The 20,345-nt window shown below is 62.1% G+C and overlaps 5 protein-coding genes across 5 annotated transcripts; 3 read left to right on the forward strand and 2 right to left on the reverse strand.

Annotated features, from left to right (window-relative positions):
* Positions 1 to 174: 174 nt before the first annotated feature.
* Positions 175 to 1,525, forward strand: MNEG_5325 (hypothetical protein; the record flags this gene model as incomplete). Its single annotated transcript, XM_014046195.1, has 3 exons — positions 175 to 248; positions 769 to 882; positions 1,444 to 1,525. 3 exons carry the CDS (start codon positions 175 to 177, stop codon positions 1,523 to 1,525), a joined length of 270 nt encoding a protein of 89 aa, XP_013901649.1.
* Positions 1,526 to 2,748: 1,223 nt separating this feature from the next.
* Positions 2,749 to 4,747, reverse strand: MNEG_5326 (20S proteasome subunit alpha 2; the record flags this gene model as incomplete). Its single annotated transcript, XM_014046196.1, has 5 exons — positions 2,749 to 2,829; positions 3,279 to 3,362; positions 3,577 to 3,741; positions 3,996 to 4,072; positions 4,543 to 4,747. The coding sequence occupies 5 exons, from the start codon at positions 4,745 to 4,747 to the stop codon at positions 2,749 to 2,751; spliced, it is 612 nt and encodes a 203-aa protein (XP_013901650.1).
* A 1,142-nt stretch (positions 4,748 to 5,889) lies between these two features.
* On the reverse strand, positions 5,890 to 7,036 carry MNEG_5327 (hypothetical protein; the record flags this gene model as incomplete). The annotated part of the gene is made up of 2 exons (XM_014046197.1): positions 5,890 to 6,278; positions 6,607 to 7,036. The coding sequence occupies 2 exons, from the start codon at positions 7,034 to 7,036 to the stop codon at positions 5,890 to 5,892; spliced, it is 819 nt and encodes a 272-aa protein (XP_013901651.1).
* Positions 7,037 to 9,875: 2,839 nt separating this feature from the next.
* Positions 9,876 to 14,399, forward strand: MNEG_5328 (Protein SET; the record flags this gene model as incomplete). Its single annotated transcript, XM_014046198.1, has 10 exons — positions 9,876 to 10,067; positions 10,507 to 10,563; positions 10,715 to 10,813; positions 11,269 to 11,364; positions 11,769 to 11,858; positions 12,221 to 12,301; positions 13,080 to 13,160; positions 13,556 to 13,651; positions 13,940 to 14,012; positions 14,275 to 14,399. The coding sequence occupies 10 exons, from the start codon at positions 9,876 to 9,878 to the stop codon at positions 14,397 to 14,399; spliced, it is 990 nt and encodes a 329-aa protein (XP_013901652.1).
* Positions 14,400 to 18,289: 3,890 nt separating this feature from the next.
* Positions 18,290 to 19,487, forward strand: MNEG_5329 (hypothetical protein; the record flags this gene model as incomplete). The annotated part of the gene is made up of 3 exons (XM_014046199.1): positions 18,290 to 18,386; positions 18,821 to 18,931; positions 19,397 to 19,487. Coding segments are annotated over 3 exons (299 nt in total), but the record flags the coding sequence as incomplete, so codon positions are not given.
* Positions 19,488 to 20,345: the final 858 nt, after the last annotated feature.

Here is a 20,345-nt window from a genome sequence, read left to right on the forward strand (position 1 = left end):
ACCTCATCCCTGGCAACCTCAAACCCTCGCGCCCTGGACACCCCGTCCCCCGGGCCCTAAACCCCCCAAATAAGGACGCTCCCTAACTCCAACTGTCCTAAACCCCACAAATCCCTCAACCCCTGATCCCCTAAACCCCCGACCCCCTGAAACCGCTGAACCCGCCGCCAGGTGATGGACTACAGCCTGCTGGTGGGGGTGGACAAGGAGCGCAACGCCCTTGTCGTGGCCATCATAGACTTTATCAGGTCCGGGTTTTGGGGGCTCAGGGTTGAGGGGGTTCAGGGTTCAGGGTGTGGGGTTCTAGGGTCGTCAGAGGTCTGGGTTTGGGGTTGAGGGGCGGAGGAAGGGGGCAGTGCGGAGGTGCGCGCAGGGGTGGAATGCAGCGGGGGTTGGCAGGTGGGGTCGGGGCTGGAGCCGCTGTCGGCCGCCATCGACTTGATTAGGTCGGGGTTGTGGGGGTTCAGGGTTCGTGAGCTAGGGGTCGGGGTTCAGAAGGGAAGAGGGCGGAGGAGACGGGCAGTGTGGGGGTTGGCAGGTGGCATTGAGGCTGGACCTCCTGCCGCCGGCCCGACAAAGTCGGCCGGCAGCTGCCGTTATGGGCCGACGCCGCCGGCAGCCGCGCGCCGGGCGGGCCTCGGTGACCGGGGTGGCCCCAGCACCACGCCGGGGCGGAAGCGCCTGCCCGTGTGAACGCGGCTGCGGAGCGGCTGCCGGGTGCCGATGACCCGGCGTTTTCTCACATGATTTGCCGCCTGCCCGCTGCAGGCAGTACACGTGGGACAAGCAGCTTGAGACGTGGGTGAAGAGCAGTGGCATCCTGGGGGGCAACGGCAAGGAGCCGACCATCATATCGCCAAAGCAGTACTGCAGGCGCTTCAGGTGGGTTTGGGGGGGGGGGAGGGGCTGGCCGGGCTGGGCTTGCCCGCACATGCGTGCGTCTGCATGGCACGAGGGGTCGGCCACGCTCCAGTGCCACACTTCCCCTCCCTTACTGCCGCGCCACCCGGGGCCGTCCATGCGCACGCACTAGCTCGCGAGCGCGTGGCTCGTTGCTTCTGCCCACAGCAACCGGTCTTGCCCCAGCTTTGCAAAGAAAAAAGCGTGAAAATCGTCCTCAGGCCCTGATCATGACCCACAACCTAGGCTCCTGATGACTCGAAACTGTCGCACACCCCCTTTGCATTTCTCTCCTGCCGTTCGATTCCAGCTCTTCCCCTCTCCAAATCCTCTGCAGTGTCCCATACCCCCTTCACTTCCGTGCCAACCCCCTCCCCTACATGCCCACACCCTTGCAAGCACATACGCACATATATGCACTGCAGATGCGCGCGCACACACTCACACACACACATACACACACACACAAACACACACACGTACTCGAACTACCCCCACCCCCACCCCTCACCCCCATCCCTCACCCACACCTCTCACCCCCAGGGCCGCCATCAGCAGCTACTTCACATTGGTGCCAGGGGACGCTGACGTGGACCCACCGCTCGACCCAGAGGCCAGCGTGTAACCGCCGCACCGCCGCCGCACGCAACCCCTCACCACATCGCACCGCACCACACCTCTCGACCGTGCCGCCCGGTTGCGCCCGACGTGGCGCTGCAGGCCGGGCGGCGCGGCTGCTGCTCCGGCTGTGGGCCCGACCGACTCGCGACATCCTCTGCGTTTTTTTTCTGCCGCACCGGCGGCCGCGGCAGCCAAGCCGTGCCGCGTCGTCAGGCAACGGCGCTGCCGGGGGCGGCGGCGACGCGCGCCGACGGGCGCCCGAGCGCCCCGCGGCGCTGGCTGGCCGCGCGAATTCTTTGGTGGCCTGCGCTGCCGCCCGCGCGCGTGTGCGTGCTGCGTGGTCGCCTGCCGAACACCGCCAGCTCAGCCTGCACTGTGTGTTCCTTTTCTACAGAACCCCACCCTCTCCCTTTCGCATCGCTTCGCACATCTTTGCATCACACCTGCGCCCCACAAGACGCCAACGCGAACCGCGAGCAGCCGGCCCTGCGCAGCACCATGCAGCTGCTTGCACGTGCGGACGCCCCGCCTTGTCAGCGGCTTTGGGTGCCGCCGGGGCAGGCGTTTCTAGCTGTGCACACTGTCAGTATGAATTTGCACCCCTCCGACCGCGCGGCCCGACTGCGCCTCCGGGCCGACCCCTCAACGCTTGCAGCCACCGCCGCCGCCGCCGCCAGCAGCGGCCGAGGCAGCCAGGGCAGCAGTGCGGTGCAGCGTACCGTGCGCGCGTGCATCGTGCCGCAGCCGCGACCTCTAAAGGCCGCTCTCCTGAAGCTTTGGCCTGGCACATCTTGGCTCCCTCTCTGTCCCTGTAACGCTTCGCACATCCCCCTTTCCTATTCCTCAGTGCTCTCACAGCGCCTCGCCTCCCGTAGAAGCAGAGGGGGGAATGTGATTTACATGAAGCAGCAGGGCCGAAGCCATCGCGCTGCAGCGGCCTGCCATTGGCTGCCGCCGCACCAATTGTCCACAAACGCGTGCAACCCCGCAAACACGGCTGGTTTCGTTCAAAGCCGCGGCCAGCTGGGGCTGCCCGCTGCTGCCACCACTGCTGCCGCTGCTACTGCCGCGCCACCGCCGTGCCACCGCCGCTGCTGCCCGCCGCCGCTGCTGCCCGCCGCCGCTGCTGCGCGCCGCCGCTGCTGCCCGCCGCCGCTGCTGCTGCTGCTGCTGCTGCTGCTGCTGCTGCTCCCGCTGCTGCCGCTGCTGCCGTCGCTGCCGCTGCTGCTACTCCACCTCCTGCAGGTAGTCCTGCACCTCCGCCGCGCTGAGCACCTTGAACTTGCGGTCCGGCCCGATGATGCCCACCTAAGGCGGCGCAGCAAGAGGAGAGTGAGCACGCGCGCGCGCCCGCGCGCGTGTGTGTGTGTGTGTATGTGTGTTGGTGAGAGACAAATGATGAGAGGGTGTGAGTTAGTGTGCGTGCGTGTTTGTGCAAGCTTGCACATGCAAGGACACATGCAGTCGCGTGCGAGGGGACAGCCAGGCTGTGAGGGCTGCGAGCGGTGCGGCATCACATCCGCGTCGCGCCCAGCACACCCCTGGTGGGCCGCTGCGGCCCCGTCAGGAGGGCGGCAATCAAGCCCCCTGCTGCTTATAAACGCGAGGTGGCGCGCCTTGACCACCACAACATCGGCCCCCAAGCCACACACACACACACACACACACACACACATACATTCACACATTTACACACATACACGTGCGCGCGCGCATGCGCGCTCGCGCGCACGCCACACACGACCTACGGGCCTCACCTCGATGTTGTTGCCCGAGACCTGGCCCTCGAAACCCTCCTTCAGGGTGAGCAGCGCGGTGTGGATGGCGTCCTCGATGCCCACCTGGGTGTCAAAAAACAGTGCACACAGGGGGCAAGCAGGGATCTCAAAGGAGGAGATATGGGCCTCAACTGCAATCTCAAACAGGCAGAAGCTTGCTCGCTGCAGACGCGACGTCACTTTCCTTTGCCACGGCGACCAACCACCAAGCCGCTCCGCCTCACCCCGCTGCCCCCTCAGCCCTGCTGCTCCCACCGCCCTGCTGCCCCCACCACACGCTGCTGCCCCCACCGCACCCTGCTGCCTCCACCACGATGCTGCCCCCAAGGCCCCCTAGGCCCACCTCGTCGCTGTACCGCTTCTCCAGGAAGGTCTTCGCGTTGTTCATGTTCTTGCCAATGGCACTGGCCTTCCACGCGAAGTAGGACCCGCTGGGGTCGATCTGGGGGTTGACCGGGGGCAGCGGGGGGTGTCGGGATTGGAGTGTTGCAGCAAGCAAACACGGAGCTTGGTGGGTGTGAGGGCGAGCGGGTCGCACAATCGTGGGCTACAGGCAGACTCCAGCCGGGCCGCAAGGGGGGGTTTTCATAGCCACGAGCACGCCGTTTGCGCCCCGACGGCTGGCTGCGACGTTCCAGCCGTGCGTGGTGTCCACACGCAAGCAGAGGCTGCAGGGCAGCCGGCACTGCGGCTGACCTGGTACAGCTGCGGCCCGTTGTCGTCGAAGCCCGCCAGCAGAAGCGACACGCCGAACGGCCGCACGCCGCCAGACTCTGTGCATGGAGGCGTGGTGTCCAGGGGGGGGGATTGGAGGGTGCGATGCCATGGCCCAAGCGCGTGAGCTAGGTGTGCAGTGATGGCGTCTGCAACACGACCACGTGCATCGCGTTGCACATGTAGTGTTCACAAAGGCATGTCGACTATGGTGTCAATGGCTGCACCTCCAACTGCCGCCGCTGCTGCTGCCCCTGTTGCTGTTGCTGCAGGTGCTGCTAGACGCAGGTGCATCCCAAGCCGTGGCAGCCACGATCCGATCGAGAAACTAGCAAGTTGGTCACATGATCACTGGCAGGTCAATCAACGAACGCCGACAAGAGCAAGCCATGCCTAGCACTGTGCGGATAGCAAACTCTTGAACGCATGCCAGGACCTCGACCTGGCTCGCGCCTACGCGTGGCGGCAGCTGCACAGCAACCACCCTTGCGCCCATTGTGGCCCGCCCCTTAAACAGCCCCGCGCTCACGTGTGAACTCCTGCATGACGGCTGCGACCTCCCGCACAAGCTGCGCAACTGGGATGTGCTCCTGATACAGTCGGAAGTATTGCTGCGCCGTTTTGCGCGCCTTGCGCACTAGGACTCGGTAATCTGGCCCCATGCCGCTGTACACCATGCCTATGTTGGGCGACAGGATAGTGATCTTCTGCACCGTGCTCTCGTCCACAAGCATGGACGGGAGCTTTTTCTCTGTGGCTATCACGACCCCATCAGTGGCCGAGATCCCCAAGGACGTGGCGCCAGCTGCCACTGCGTTCAGGGCGTACTCGATCTGCACGAGCTTGCCGCTGGGACTGAACGTGGTCAAAGAGAAGGAGTACTGCGCGGACAATGGCGAAGACAGCGTGAGCTCAGCTCATAAAATCGATCTGATCACTTCGCGTGGTGCCCATGCACATGGCTGCACCTGAGACTCCCCCATGATGGTACGCTGCTGCTGTTATCCACGTGCGATCACGACCCTCCTAGCTTGCGGTGATCAATTTCGCGAGGGGCGAAGGACGTGTGTGCTGTGCTGCTGTCTGCAAGGTATGAGACTCGAATTGCGTGTATCGATGCTGGTCACTATGTCTTCACACCGAACGCTGTATGCTGTACGTAGGGATGCATGTGCGTCGCATCGCACTTGTTGCACCGTGCTGGGCAGGTCGAGGTGTCGGTCAGTCAGGTGACCCGCCGGCATCAACTTTCTTTCTAGATGTCTGTGAGGCGAGCAGGAAGCGGCCAGGCCCAGGTTGGAACTGCTATACATGGTTGAATGGCTGCAAGAGCACACACCCATGGCCAGCAGCACATGGGCACCCAGACAGAGCGAAGCGCTGAACAGCAGCCGGTGGCCGCTCACAGCAGCGAAAGGCAAGGTGGTGTCGAGTGGCGTCGGCATCACAGCAAGCGACCAGTCTTCATGCTGCGTATGTACATAAAATCTGTAATATTCCATGCAGCTTCCAGACAAGCCAAGCTTTGAAAACGTGCATCTGTTACTCGTCCAAAGCCAGGTCGTGCTTTGGACTAGATATCGCATCCCCGCCTGGCCGGCTTGAATCGGGCGCCGTGCCTGGCGATTTGACGTCAATTATGATCCCACAGACGAAGAAGAGAATGGACAGCCCTCTCGTGCATTCGACTTGGCAGGTGGGTGCACCGCAGGTCAACGAATGAATCGCGAGTGTTGTGGCTTTGCGTGTCCAAATTGCATACAGTCTCCTGTAAGTGGAGGTTCTTGCCCCCTCCCCCGGGAAAAAAGCCCACATCAGCGAGCAGCAGAAGGCACCTCGCTGACTCACTACCTCGGCATCCTCAGCGAGCCACCAGTCACGCCGCGAGCAGCAGCATCAGCGCCGCCGCGCCGACGACCGCGGCGCCGAGCGCGCCTGCGCCGCGGCCAGCCGCGCCCGCGCCGTTCATCGGGGCGAGCACCGTGTTCCCCGTGCCGTTGACGCTCTGGCCTGGCTGCTCACAAAATGATTCCACGTTCTCAACTGACGACGGCCGCGGGCGCCCCAGGCACAGGAAGGACGAGTTTGTCGACTTCCAGCACTCTGTGTGCGTCGAGCTCGGGCACTTTGTAAGGGCCAGCGCCTGCCCCTTCGCCGCCGGGCAGTCGTTCAGAGCCTGCGTGCAGACGTTCTTGTAGCACTCGGGGCGCATGCCGTTGCACTTGGCGCTGGGGTCGGAGGAGAGCAGAGCGTACGCCGCAGTGCCTGGGAGCGGCGGGGTGAGCGGTACGGTGTACCATGCTGGTCATGGGAGGCTGCACTGCCAGCTGAATGGGACGGCTCATGCATTTGCGACAAGGATACCCGGCCAGGATGACAAGAGAAGGGAGCTTAGGACGGCCCTTGCATGTTTGCTGAGCCCAGAAGATCGGCGCTGCGCGCCGGCATGACGCTCAGCCAGCGCAGCACGCCGCGCTCTGTGTGCCTCCGACACAAAAACGTGACAAGAGGTCGAGGCACGTCAGCACAAGTCAGAAATCTGTGCTTCATCCTCGCTGTCATTGCGGCCTGCGCGCCACGCCCTGCTTCGCACCTGCGAACGCGCCCATCGCAAACGGCATCAGGCTGGACGGCCGCTGTCGGTACGCGCTGCTCGCCGCGCCGCCGACGGCCGCGCCGCCGACCGCACCCGCGCCCGCGCCGCCGAAGCCGCCGGGCGTTTTGCCGGCAGCAGCGGAGCTCACTGGCATAGTGGGCAGGGCGGCGCCGGGCGCCGGCCTGTACGTTCCTGCACCTGACACCGGCACCCCTGTCACAGTCCCACCACCGCCCGAAACCGGCACGCCCATGGCCGGCTTGCTGCTGCCCGAGAAGCTGGAGGATGACTTGCTGCTGCCGAATCCGCCACTGCTGCGGGCGCCACCCCCAAAGGCGGCTTGTGCGGGTGGCGCCAGCGCAGCGCACGTCAGCATCACGAGCGCCAGCAGCGGGCAGACGCGCATAATGCCCCTCGCTCCTGCCATGCCGGTGTGCAAGACTTCTTGCAAGGCGCTACGATGCTGCTGGGGTTAGCGGGAGCGAGAGCAGCTGTGGCCTCGACCTGCGCCGCGGTCACACAACTTCAGTTGGCCGCAGGTGTTGTTCAATCTGCTACGGTAGATTTAGTATTTGTTCAATCTCCTCGCATCCGAGGCAACATGCACAACCTCCTAATGTCTCACCCGGAGAACCTGCCATACAAGTGACCCGACCTTCCTGGCGACCCCGCCTGCTACCGCCTTGGCCAAACATCGATTTTGAGCTGCAAGAAGTGTTTTGCGTATGCCGCTAGGTCCTGCTGCGCTCTACATTTAGCAGCACGCAGAGGTCGCTGCATGCAGTACGAGTACCCAACAACGGGGTGCGATACAACGTTGACATGAGCCCATGAAAACGAGGCCTCAGGCATGGCGGTAAGACAGGGGTTTTAGGTTTACTATGGGCGCTGTGCCGCACTGACATGAACCTCATCTGGTGGCACACGACACCGACAACCCACATTCCCTCATTCCGGCAGTCCCTACGTACCTGCAGGCGCGTTGCGACCCACCAGTTGCTTCACCAACGATGACCACCGTGTGGTCACATATGCACACGGTGCGGCAGTCTGTTGGTATGCCGTGGGGAAAACCTGGTCGGCATGCTTGCAGCAAGCGTGTGTGCGCGGACGTCAGCAGCAAGGACCCCGGTTGGCCAGGAGACTAGCAGCAGTATACATTGCTGCTAGTCTCCTGGCCAATCGGGGTCCTTGCCTGCAACACTTGTGTACGCGCGCGGTCTCCTCTCAACCTTCAGGCAATGATGACAGTCCCTAGTTGCAACTCATTGGTTCCTGATTGCAAATTGTAGTACGTTGTCCCCAATCATAGTCCCTCAGTAGCCGATAATCATGTCTGCGTTCCGTCAGGGTGCTTCGCCACAGCCCGCGCCAGACGCCCGCTACACACCCGGGCCCACTGTGCACGGCAGCTGATGGCAGCAGCCACCCAACCAACCCCGGCCTCCGCCGCCTAGACGTCGCCGCTGCAAACTCCACGCAGCAGGGCAACAAATCCACCCCAGGGGTAGCAGCCTCTCCCCCCGGCCTATGCACCCCGGCCCATGCGAAGCACCTGAGTGACTGCCCTGCCTGGCCGCATGCCTGACCACACCCAGTGATGCGAATGTTTCCGTCTTCACTTGACCTGTTTCATGAAGCACGCAGGCACGTCAGTCACGCCTGACTCTCACATCTCAGATGAGACACCAAACGCGGTGCGAGCTGACTCAAAACCTTCAGGCATGCACCGCAGCCTCTGCGTGCTACCTGCTGGCTCGACATGGTGACGGCAATGGCGCTGCTGGCCAACAGCCCGTGCGCTCCTTGCCCGTCGATCACCATAACTGCGTTCAACCAAGTTGGACCAGCAACTAGCATGTGCCAGCCTGTCGCATGACCTTGTCCCGCCAACGGTTGCGCGGCCCCCGGCCTTGCCTGTTGCTGCTCCCGTGCTGCAGCCTCGGCTTCCTGCATTTGCAATGCCGCCTCTGTTGCCTTGGCCTCATCTCACAGCGCAGCCCCCCTCCCCCACCGCTGTGTCAGCTTCTGGCTGCTGCTGCTGTTGGGCTGTTTACTGGTGCAACCAGCTCCACAACTGATTCTCATGCTTGTGCACAAGCTAGTGCTGCAAGGCAGCCTCTGCTCCAGCATGGCTGGCCCAAAAGCCCCTCACCTTGCACCCTTGCATACACTTTTTGTATGCACAACAATGGAGAGTCGCACGGCCAGCGCAGTGGTATTGCAGCCCGTCGACCAGGACTAGACTAGAGTAGACCGGGCGCTGGGCTCCCAGTACGTTTTAAGGACGGGGGCAAGGGTCCGGGCATGCAACCGCCCGTTCCCCCTCTGCTGCAGCCGTCACTGACAAGGATCCACGTTGAAAAGGGGCATGCGCTCGGCCGGCGGACCAGGTCTGAGTGGAAGGTGTTCAATGTCCCGTGATGCAAGGTCTTTCACCCATTTCTCTGCCCGCTTCACAATATGGCCTCCATTTTGAGGACCACAGCAGCAAAACGCTCTTACCTTTACCAGTGCGCTCGCAACTGCATTGCGCGCGCCGCACGCACGGGGTTTTGCAGTACAGTTGTTTCATCATGCACATTGGTATTCAGTCATCACTCAAAGCTCTTTCTAGATGCAGGTTCATGTGAAGCGAGGCAGGGCAACGCCCAGTGACACATCAAGGAAATGGAGGGGCGCAGAAAGTGAGTGCGTCGAAAAAAGGCACAAGGCAGCGCGTATACCTAGCCTTTAGTGACGTCGTTTCAGTTGTAGCGTTTCTGCTATATGATTGCATCTTGCAGCTGGTGTCTCCTTGATCACTGGAAACAGATCACGGCGTCCGTGATCTAGCTCGCCGCGCATCAAGCCCGCAAGAGGATCATCGCAGAGCTTTCAGGCGCACGTGACCTTCGTCTGCGGCCAGTTTTCGCGCCCTGGTGACAATAGATGATCCAGCAGCCGTCTCGGAGGGGCTGTATGCGGGTTTTAGTGGTCTGACATGTTGTATAGCATGCCATTGATTCAAGTTCAGCTCGTTGAAGGACGCACGTCTTCACCGCTGCGGCGTCCGCCCGCAGCTGAGTGTGACCGACTGGCCTCACTACAAGCACACCCACACCCTTCCTTTCCTTGCGTGCGGCCGTACATCACAGGGTGCGTAATAAACACCTTCCCGGCTCCGCGAGCAGGACCCCGCACGCGGGCAACGCGCGGACGCCCTTTCGACCCGCGTGCGCGCCGCCATCGGCGCCCCGGCTGCCCCCGCGCCGGCCGCGGCCGGGATGGACGGCGGGCCGGAGCAGAAGAAGCTCCGGCTGGACGAGGAATTCGCGGGCGACGAGGGCGAGGAGATGGAGGGCGGCGACGAGGGCGAGGAGGCGGACGGGGAGGAGCTGGATGAGGACTGGGCGCCGGATGAGGAGACGCGGGCGCTGCTGAATGAGGCGGGGCAGGCGCAGACCGAGCTCAATAAGGTGGGGCGACGTGCGGTGGGAAGGGGTCATGGCGTTTGTGCGCGCGCACGCGTGTGTGAGTTTGTGTGTGTGTGTGTGTGAGTGCGCGCGCGCTTGGGCACGTATGAGTGTGCACGTGAGATATGCACATAGGTGTGTTTGGGGGAGTGCGCTGTGCGCAGGTGTGTGTGTGTGTGTTTGTGTGTGTGTTTGTGCGTACGCGTGTGCGCGGCCGCTTTTGTGTGTGTGTTGGTGTGTGGGCGCGCACAGGAGGATGTCAGGAATTGCTCTTGATGAGCAGCTTTGCGCGCACATGCCGAGCCTGTGGCCGTATCGATGGCACACGGGAACCCTGCTGATACACAACGCCCTTGACAGTGCTGCAGCCGCCGCGGCTGGTTCTCTTCTCTGTGCTCACTCAGCCGCGGATTGGCCGCGGCCCCTCCCCCCCAAACCCAAGGCCGGCGGGGGCCTTGGCCCCTGGCCCGCCCCTCCAGCTGCCACGCCGCTTGCCATTGTTTGGTCACCCCTTCAAACACCCACCCACCCACACCCACCCACCCACCCCCCACACACACGCAAACACACACCCCAAACACACACAAACACACACTCTTCAGTCACACACACACACACACACACAAATTCTCCTGATGGGTCCCTGACAGATAAATGATGCGGCCAGCGAGGAGGTGCTGCAGGTGGAGCAGCGGTTCAATGTGAAGCGGAAGCCAGTCTACAGGCAGCGCGGGGACGCGCTCGCGCGGGTGCGCGCCCGCGCGGCAGCGACTTTGCATGGTAGTCCGTAGTCAGTCATGGGTGCGCTGCGTCGTGCTGCCTGGCTCCATCCTGAGCCCGGCGCACGCCGCACGCCGGCGCCGATTGCGCTGCGGCAGCAGCGTGCCGGGCACGCAGGCGGCGAGGGCTTGGGGGGTGGCGCGGGCGGCGTGCCTGGGTGCGGCCGGCTCACAGCGCGAGGCGCAAGCGGCCTGTTTTCTGCCCCAAGACGTAGCTGGCCCGAATTTGCCAGGGGCGCCGCTGCGGGCCTGCCAGCAGGGGTGCTTCTGCGTACACTCATGCACCCCTGCTCGCACCCCAGTCTTTCTCATTGTTTGACCCTTGGCCATCGCCGCTTGCTGCCCCGAATCAAACCCCGCCCCTACCTCAACCCAGCTGACCGCTCTCGACTCATTGCACCAAACCACCCCCCTCTACCGGACAGATCCCCGCGTTCTGGCGCCGCGCGCTGATGGGCCACCCCTCGCTCCAAGAATTCATCACAGAGGACGACCTGGGGGCCCTGGGGGCGCTCGAGCGGGTGGGTGCTGCGGCGGTTTGACCGGCGCACCAGGTCAGCGCGCCGCGCAGTGCGTGTGCCTGCAGGTATTTTCCAGGGCTCGCAGCCGGCCGGCGGTGCCCCAGAGCCTTCGGAGGTCCCGCGTGGTCCAACGTCTTGAGGGTTGGGGTCAGAGACGTATTTCGGCGCCAGCAGCCGCGGTTCCGTTGCGCCTGGGTGTGCTTGCTTGGTGTGGCAGCATTTCACACCCTGTGAGCCAGCCTGCCGCTTGTGGCGACCATCCCGCGGTTGCAGCCGTTCCCTGCAGATGTTCCGGCACCACCCATCCCACCCTCAACCCCACCCCACCCACAACCTGCGACTTGCACGCACACACACACACACACACACACACACACACACAAATCCACGTGCGTCATCCCCAGGTTGATGTTGTCGACAATGACGACATCAAGAGCGGCTTCACGGTGTCGTTCACATTCAACACCGACACCAACACCTACTTCTCAAACGCGGTGCGCTGGCACTTCAAGGGATGTGTGCTTACATATGTGTGTTTGTATGTGCGCGCGTGCGTGCCTGCACGCCTGCTGCGCCCGCCGGCGCGCAGCAGGGCCCGCACCTGCAGGCGTGGGCCCCCGCCCTCCAGCGGCTTGCAGGTGCAGGTTGCAGGTTCAACGTGCCGCTCCTTGCAGCCCTTGAAAAGCCGCTGCGCGGACACCACACTCCGCCTCCCAACGCCAGCAAATGCTGCAGCAAAATCGTACAAGCATATTCGCACGCGCGCACATGCACGCTACAGGTTCTCGCCAACACCTCGACTCATCATGACTCATAATGCCTCATCAAATTTTTAATCATGACTCGTTGACGCCAGGTCCTCGAGAAATCCCTTGCCTTCGGCGAGGACGCGTCGCTGGAGGCCAAGGCCACTCCCATACAGTGGAAGGAGGGCATGGTGGGTGCCGACCAGGGCGGCACCGCGCATTGATCTCAGATCATTGTTGATCTCAGATCATCGAGTGTGTCCGTGGGGATGCATGACCTGCTATGAGATGGATGTGGATTGTCGGTGCAAGGGACTGACGGGTCAAATGCAGCCTGCTGTGATTTTCCGCCTAGTAGGCATGCGGAGCGGGGGCTGCCGATCCACCTGTGTGCCACCGTGGGAAGGCGGGAACAAGACAGGGGAGCCCGATGCCAAAACCCTTGAGAATTTAAAACCGATGTGATGCACAGAACCCCCCGCCCTCGTCGCCAGCGGTGCCTGCTTTCTGTGGCGCCGCGCCGGCGCGGGGGGGCAGATCAAAGCCGCACCTGGTTTGTTACAGCGGGCGCCGGGGCTATTCCCCACCCGGCGCGTGTCTCCTTATCGCCAGGACACTTCGTAACACTGCCGCGCATTAGAGGTCTCGTCATACCACGGCACGCGCCCATGGACGGCATTGGCAATCTTCCTTGCACCGCGCGCCACTCACCACCAACGGCCTCCCCCTCCACCCCCCGCTCGTGTTCCCCCCTTCAACCACTCCCGTGTGCTTGTCGATACAGCCACCATGCAATCGCTCGAGGGCCCTGCCAGCGCCGCGCGGGCGCTGCACAAGCCCCATTCCCCGGACGTCGCTTTCATCTCCGCTGCATGTTCGACCCCACCCCAATCAGCCCCCTGCTGAAACCCTGTCTCACAAAACCCTCGAAACCACGTCCCAAAAAACGTGCGATGCGCTCCGTCGCAGGAGCCGGCCCAAGCTGACGAGCGGCCGGGCACTAAGCGGTCGCGGGTGCCCGATTACAACTTCTTCACGTCCTGGTTTTTGGTGAGCCTTGATTGATTGCGTGACGGTTGACGCCAGCGCTCGCGGGAGCGGCGTGGTTTTCCCAGGGATTGGTGCTGTCGTCTATGGCAGGATTCACGCCATGTCCTCTGGTGGGCTGGTATGGTTTTGGCGGTAGTGTGGTTTTTGGGGCAGGAATGGTAGCTTCTAATACCACCTGGGGTTCATGCACGTGGCTGCGCTGGAACAATTTCAGCATATGATGGTCGTCATGCATACAGCAGCGGCCCAGTGCCCTTTGCAGCCGCGTCGTGCGAGGGATCAATGAGCAGCAACCCCTCAGCCCTCGCAGCCCCTTCCCAACGCGTGCTGCGGACGTCTCGGTGCTGACATCACCGGCCCCCCGCGCGTCGGCGCCCATCACGCAACCCGCGCAGTCTGAGAAGTATGCGCCTGGCACCCAGGACGCGGTGGCCGAGTACATCAAGGAAGACGTGTGGCCGGACCCCGTCAAGTACTGGAGGGTGGGGCTGGTGAGTGACGCCACGGGTGACGCTTCGTGGGTGACGTGCCGCGGGTAACATCAGCACCCATGGCCGGCGGGGGTGGCGTTGGCTATAATGACCACCCTCCGCATGTTTGAATTCCTCAGGACCTGCATGCACCCGGCATCCTGCAAGTGTCTTGCCCCGCGGGGCGTGTCCGCATGGTCCGGTCCCCGCTCTGCTGCGCGTGCCAGCCGTGCGAGTCTCTTGGATGGCCCTCCGGCTGAAGCCCCAGCCTCCTCCCACCGCCCCCCCTTGCCCTCTTGCACCAACCAGATCCAGGAGCTGCCAACAGAGGCGTACGCCCTGCCCGCAGACGACGAGGACGGGGAGGGCGAGGAGGGGGAAGGTGCGATCCCGGCGCACGGCCCCCTGAGCCGCCTGCAGACTGGTGCCAGGGAGCAGAGCAGGGGTGTGCAGGACGAGCGGGAGCCGCGAGCCCCGGCATGCATCGGAAGCTTGAGCAGGCGGGATTGGGTGGGCTGTGGGCCGGCTGGTGCGTCCAGGCGCCAGGTGTGCATACCCTCAACCCGCACGACCAAGTGACCTAATCATAAACATCCATTTCCCATGCCATCGCTTCCCGTTACCTTCCAACATGGATGCAACAGAAGAGTACGACGAGGGGGAGGAGGGGGATCCCAACGGGGGCGGCGCCTACGGCGACGGCGGCTTCGGGGCTGCGCTGGCTGACGAGGACGAGGGGGAGGAGGGGGATGACGACCAAGGCAGCTGAGGGCGTGCCAAACCCTCGCGCGGCCGTGCCGGCCGGGCGGCGGGCGGCGGCTGCTGGCCAGCACGGCCGAGTGCGGGAGTCGTACCGCGTGTCCCGCCCCTGCCTCGCATTCCCTGCGTTTGCTCTGCTGCAGGTTGGGGTTTTTTGTGAAGTCATCCAGTCAGTTGCTCGTGCAATTGCGCCCCTCATTCCTTGCTTCTGTAATCGAATACCCGCCATTACATAGGATCTCAACTGCAAAACGCGCTGGCCAGATGCATGCAATAATCCCTAGGCGTTGCTAAGCTGCCGTGCACTGCATGGGGGGTGGGGGTCCTGCCCAGGAACACAGTATTGTGCACTGCAGCCCTTGGCAGGTGAAGCTGCTCTATACACCGTCAGCAAGGGGACCCTGTCGCCTTCTGATGCGCTGTTGCAGGCGGGCACCATGTTAAAGTCAGGCACACACGCCGCTGGCGGCCACACCTACATTAGGTGTGGTCAGGTCTAGGCAGCGCCAAGGCATGGGTGGGAGGGGCACCTGTGAGGATATGAAGCATAAATGTGACAAGCCCTCAATCGCACGACAGCTCCCGGCGAATGGGGGTCAATTGCACACCAAAATCCGTGCTGGTTTGACAGGGCTGCTTCTTGTTGTCCCGCCAGAATGCTGCAGTCCAACATCGAAACACGCCTGCGCAAGTGCATTTCGCCTCTGTTGCCCCCCATACATCACCATGAGCGCTGCAAACACTCGCGTCTTTGCTCTGGTCTTCTTTCCAAGTTTCAAGTGTGTGCTCAAGTTTCAATTGTGTTCTCAAGTTTCAAACCGTGTACTTGTGTTCCGGTCAACCCAACTCGCGAGCTTGAGCATGGTGATGGTGCGGCAGAAGTCTCGGGGGCACCAGGCGCTTGCCACCAACTGCACCTACGTGCACATTCATCAAGAGGTGTGCTGGTTGTAATGACAACTTATTGCCTCCACCTCAACGTGTTCTGCATGACCTGATGTAACAGCACGAGACATCCAAGAAGGAAAAGCCCCTTGCTCTCACAATGCTGTGCCTATCATGTCCTGACAGGTGTTTCGATCCTAGACTTATAAATTTCCCCCCCTTCCCTGCTGAACAGAAAACCAGGTGAGATTTTTGCAGACACTTGCACCCGCCCTGCATGCGCGCTTACTTTGATGAATTTCAGCGGGTACCCATCTGTGACAACGTGTTGCACGCACACGTGCTGCTATTAGTCAGCTCAGCCCCACCAGCTGCTGGCGCAGTACAGTCTCTGACGGTGTCACGGCTGACTACGACTCCAATGTGGTTCAAGTATACATTTATTATGTGTAGTTGAGGTATACGGTACTTCTATCATGGACTTGTATCTGTCAATAATCTTTCCTCAAATCATGTGGATTGATATCGACCCCAGATCACGCCGTCAATTTGAGGATTCAACCGCAGCACCTCGTCAGCAAGGCTAGACCTCGTGTTAAGTTCGACCAATTGATATTGTCCCATCTGATGGACCATCGCGGTTCGGATGCGGTCGTGAAACTCGCTCCATTTTTAGTTAGCTTGGGTCTCGTGGTGTTGGCTTATGTCGCTAGCGAACGTTGGAACCAGCACAAGTATATTTTAGCGATCCATCAGCAGCCCGTAGCTCTAGGGAGCTGCGTCGGGTCATGTCTGCCCTCCGTTGCGGCGCTCCAGGACCAGAAAGAGCATGCTGCTGCGTCATGTGTGCGGTTTTATAGCTGGACCGGCGCTGCTGCCACTTGGCAATTCTGGCACTGCCCTGGCAAGCAGCGCTTCAGAGTCGTCTCAGACACTCCCAGGCACGCCGTCTTCACCTTGCGGCTGCTCGGGGCGCGGCTCATCTTTTCGTCCCAGTCTCGCCGCTTGGAGGGCGGGCTTGAGCATCACTTGGACTACAGAACAAATGCAGCTGGCAGATATGAGGCCTACCTATCAATTATGTTGGACGAGCCTGTGGAGAACCTGACCGCGTACTGCGTTCCGAAAGCGCCCCCTGTCAAACTGGCTTTCACCGTCAGCCCGGCGCAGGTCAGCCCCTGCACCGTGGGCCTGTGGGAGTGGTCAGAGCCGCGAGGCAGCAATATGTCGCTGTACCGCCAACAGGGCATCCCTCATCCCTACACGGACGGCTTTGAAGGCAATTTCACTGGGCTGCGGTACAACTACCCGTTCCTACCCCCTGACAAGGTCATGCAGTGCATGTCCACCCGAACGACGTGCCTGGTCGGCGACTCGCAGATGAGGCACCACTACCACCACATTGCCAGCTTCCTGCATGGTGCTGGCAAAACGGCAAACTGCAACAAGCAATCTGCCAACTGTGCTGTAGACGGCTCCCGTTTTCACTATGTGAATTTTCGATACGGGCCGCAATGGGCCGACATCTCCGGGAACATATCTGCTCTCAACTGCTCGCACGTTGTCATCAACTTTGGGCAGTGGCCGATTAGCCATAAGGAAGCCCCAGTGCCCTGGTCTTATACGAAGTATCGTGACGAGGTGGAGAAGCTGTTCACTGCCCTGAGCAATCTGACTGCACAGGTGTTCTGGACAGACACCAACTCGTACCCCCCAAACCCCATGCTCAAGGCGTGCCCCCCACAAGACTGGCGCTTCCCGCACGTTGTGGCGTACTACAACGAAATTGCCGCCCTGAGCCTGCGCATGTTCCCTCGCCTCAGGAGCATACGATTGCATGATGTTGCATTTCAATTGTGGGATCTGAGCTACGACGGCGCTCACTACAACTACCCAGTTGGGCCGGCCTCGGCACAGTACGTATTGACCTCCCTGTGTGCATGAGTGACTCGTTCTATGATTGATGACAGCAGTTATCATTCCTTGTTAGAGGTACTTACATGACTTGCATCAAGCGGCGCAGGCTGCTGCGTGCGCTGCTTGCTCTGTTGCCCAACTTTCGCGTGCCTGTGCGGGCGCCATGGACAGTCACGCTGCCTGTCAGCCTTCCTTGTCAGACCCCGAGCACGAATTGGGCCAACGGTGTAAATTGATGGTGACAATGTGGTCAAAGGATAAGCGATGTGGCTGTCACTTGTTCTGGGCCCCAAGGCCCGCTCGGGTGTGCTGGGACAGCTGAGCTGGAGCTGCGCATGGCCGAGAAGAGCTTACAATCGCCCGGTATGGTACCAAGCCGTGTCAAACGTTGCTGATCGTAATCAATTGTCACATACAGGTATGCAACATGTCCCCCGGCTCGTGCTGTTGACGACTTGGGAGAGTGTGCCTAGCGACCTCACCTCGAATCGGAAGGAAGGATGGTAGCTGCGGGAGATAGCATGAACTGCAGAGTACTCATCAAGGTTGTATTAGTCGTCGTTGGCGTGCTGGCGGTGGGAGTGGCAGGTGGGATGGTTGCGCGTCACCACAGCTCGACCAATGCTCTCTTCCTCGGCTTTACACAATGTGATCACAGCAATCGTTTTGGATTGAAGTAACGCGCGGCAGTGGCAGACGGAGGCGGAGTACGCCGTCCAGACCAGAACGAGCATCGGTGTGGCGCAACGCCGGGGCGATGTGCATGGTTTTATCACGCGCCCCCTCGTCCCGCCGTCTGCTGGCCACGCCTTCTCTCAGGCGATGGTGCCAATTCGGTGTCGAGCCCGGGAGCGGCTGGCCATGCGCTGCTGTTCAGGGACCATGTGGTCATCAAAAAGGACTTCAAGGCAGGCACTGCATGGGGTCCCACGCTCGGCCGTTCACCGCTGTCGCGCGCAAGCCGCGCTGTTGCCGCCGCCGCCGCCATTGCCCCGGCAGCGCATCCTTCCCTTCATCAACAGCCCTCCCCGCCCAGTGCCAGCGCGTCGGGTTAGCCGCTCTGGGGATTGGCGCGCGCTCCCAAAGTCAGCTGTCTTGATGCCGACTGATCCATCACTGCTCCAAATTCAGGACTTCCCCACCACGGCGCTGACCTTTGAAGCCTGGGTCAGCTCCTCGGACTTCTGCCATGCGGGTGAGCAGCTTCCGCGCAGCTGCCACCCGCGGGGCGGGTCGCTTAAAGTTCTGATCAAGGCCGCTTGGGCCGGGTCCAGGGGCTCGTGGGTACCTGCCAAGCAGCCGCGCAGGGCCGGGCGCGGTGGCGCCACCGGAAGGTGGCCGCGCGCCCCATCGGTGCCTTAGTCCGCATGCAGGGGGGGGGAACGCCAGACTCAAGCATGGGTTCACACAGTGTGCAGCAGCCCCACCAGCCCTTTGCCCAGACGCGTGAGCACTGCGCCCTCGCCGCGTGTGTGCAGCGCGGCCTCTTCCCCCCCACCTGTACAGCAGCCGAGGCAGGCGCCTCCTCGGGCGCGCCCCCGGCGGCACACCCCGCCCGTGCTCACGCCCGCCCAAGCTGCCACCTCCCTGACCACTCCCCATGCCCACCCTCGCCCTGCATGCCCCAAGGCACCATCATGTCATATTCAAAGGACAGTAAGGCAACAGACGAGGACCAGAGGATTGCAGACTTCAACCACTTTGTGGTGTTTGACCCACGCAACCTGCTGGCCTGCCACGGTGCGTGTGTGTGTGTGTGTGTGTGTGTGTGCGTGTGTGCGTGCGTGTGTGCGTGTGTGTGTGTGTGTGTGTGTGGGTGTGTGTGTGCGCGCGCGCGTGTGTGTGCGCGCGTATGCGTGCGCGCGCAGTGATGTGACGTGACATGGCGTGCTTTCTGTCATGATGTTTGTATGGGCACCACGGGGCGTCACTGCGAGTCTGCCCGTCGTCGGCTCACCCTCACACGCGTGGATGACGGCGCCCAAAGCCCTGAGCTGGCGCACCTGTTGCTGCAACCCGTGAACCCCGAACCACTGGGCTCGTCCAAACCCTCAGCAAGGCAGGGCCGCCCCCCAGGCAGGTTCTGCGCGGCAGGGGCAAGCCTGTGGCGGCGCCTCACACCCTTCGCGTTTCTCTCTTTCCTTTGCCCCAACCTCGGCTTTGCACAATCCCTCCCTCGGATCCCGCCCTTCATGCACCCCCAAGATTACAAGTTCATCGATCTGAAGCCAGATCCTCAGAACGTCTCCTGCCATTCCGGCTTCATCAACGTCACCGGCCACGACACCACCGCAAAGTGAGCCCCCTGTCACGCCCTCAGTTCCTTCCCAACCCCCAACATTTCCAGATCCGGGGTCACGCCGCCGCCCTTTCAGATGCGCCCAGTGATCTGCGGCACCGTCCAATGCAGCCCTCTTCCCCGCTGCCTGCAGTATCGTGCCTCCGGAGGCGAATCTGCCGCGGGCACTGCGTTTTTTCACGCGACACCCCACGCCTCCTAGACTCTAACCCACGAGACACACACACACACACACACACACGCACGCGCGCACGCACACACACACGCACACGCACGCGGCATGAAGGTTTACGGAACGCGACGGCAAGTGGCACCACCTGGCAGTCACGTGGACCGCGGCCGACAACGGGCTGACTGAGATCTACTGGGACGGCCTCATCGCCGCCAGCTCATACTCCGGCAAGACGGCGCCCCTGGACCCACATGGCGCGTTCATGCTCGGCGGCGAGCAGGTGGGTGCGCGCGCGTGTGCCTTTGGATTCGATATGGGAGGTTATGGCACGCGCGCACACAAGACAGCAATTGTGCCACGCACTTGGATTTCGCAAAGGGGGGGTTACGCGGCTGGTTTGCTGCTTTTTGCCGGGGCGAGCCGGCTGGGGTCGGTTGCCAAGTGGGGACATCATTTGTCAAGGGAGGGGAGGCGATCCACTGCGGTGGGGTCGCCTGCTGAGGTGGTAACTTGAGCCTTAAACAGTTTCAAACAGCCTTCAGATTGTTGCGCCCCAGATATCCGGGATGCCCACCCCACCCAACCCCCACCCAGCCCCACCTCTCCATTATTAAAAATTACTCCCTCCACACAAACACACACACACACACACATACACACACACACACACACACACACACACA

Source organism: Monoraphidium neglectum (assembly GCF_000611645.1).
Source record: "Monoraphidium neglectum strain SAG 48.87 unplaced genomic scaffold scaffold00786, whole genome shotgun sequence".
Classification (NCBI taxonomy): Eukaryota; Viridiplantae; Chlorophyta; class Chlorophyceae; order Sphaeropleales; family Selenastraceae; genus Monoraphidium; species Monoraphidium neglectum.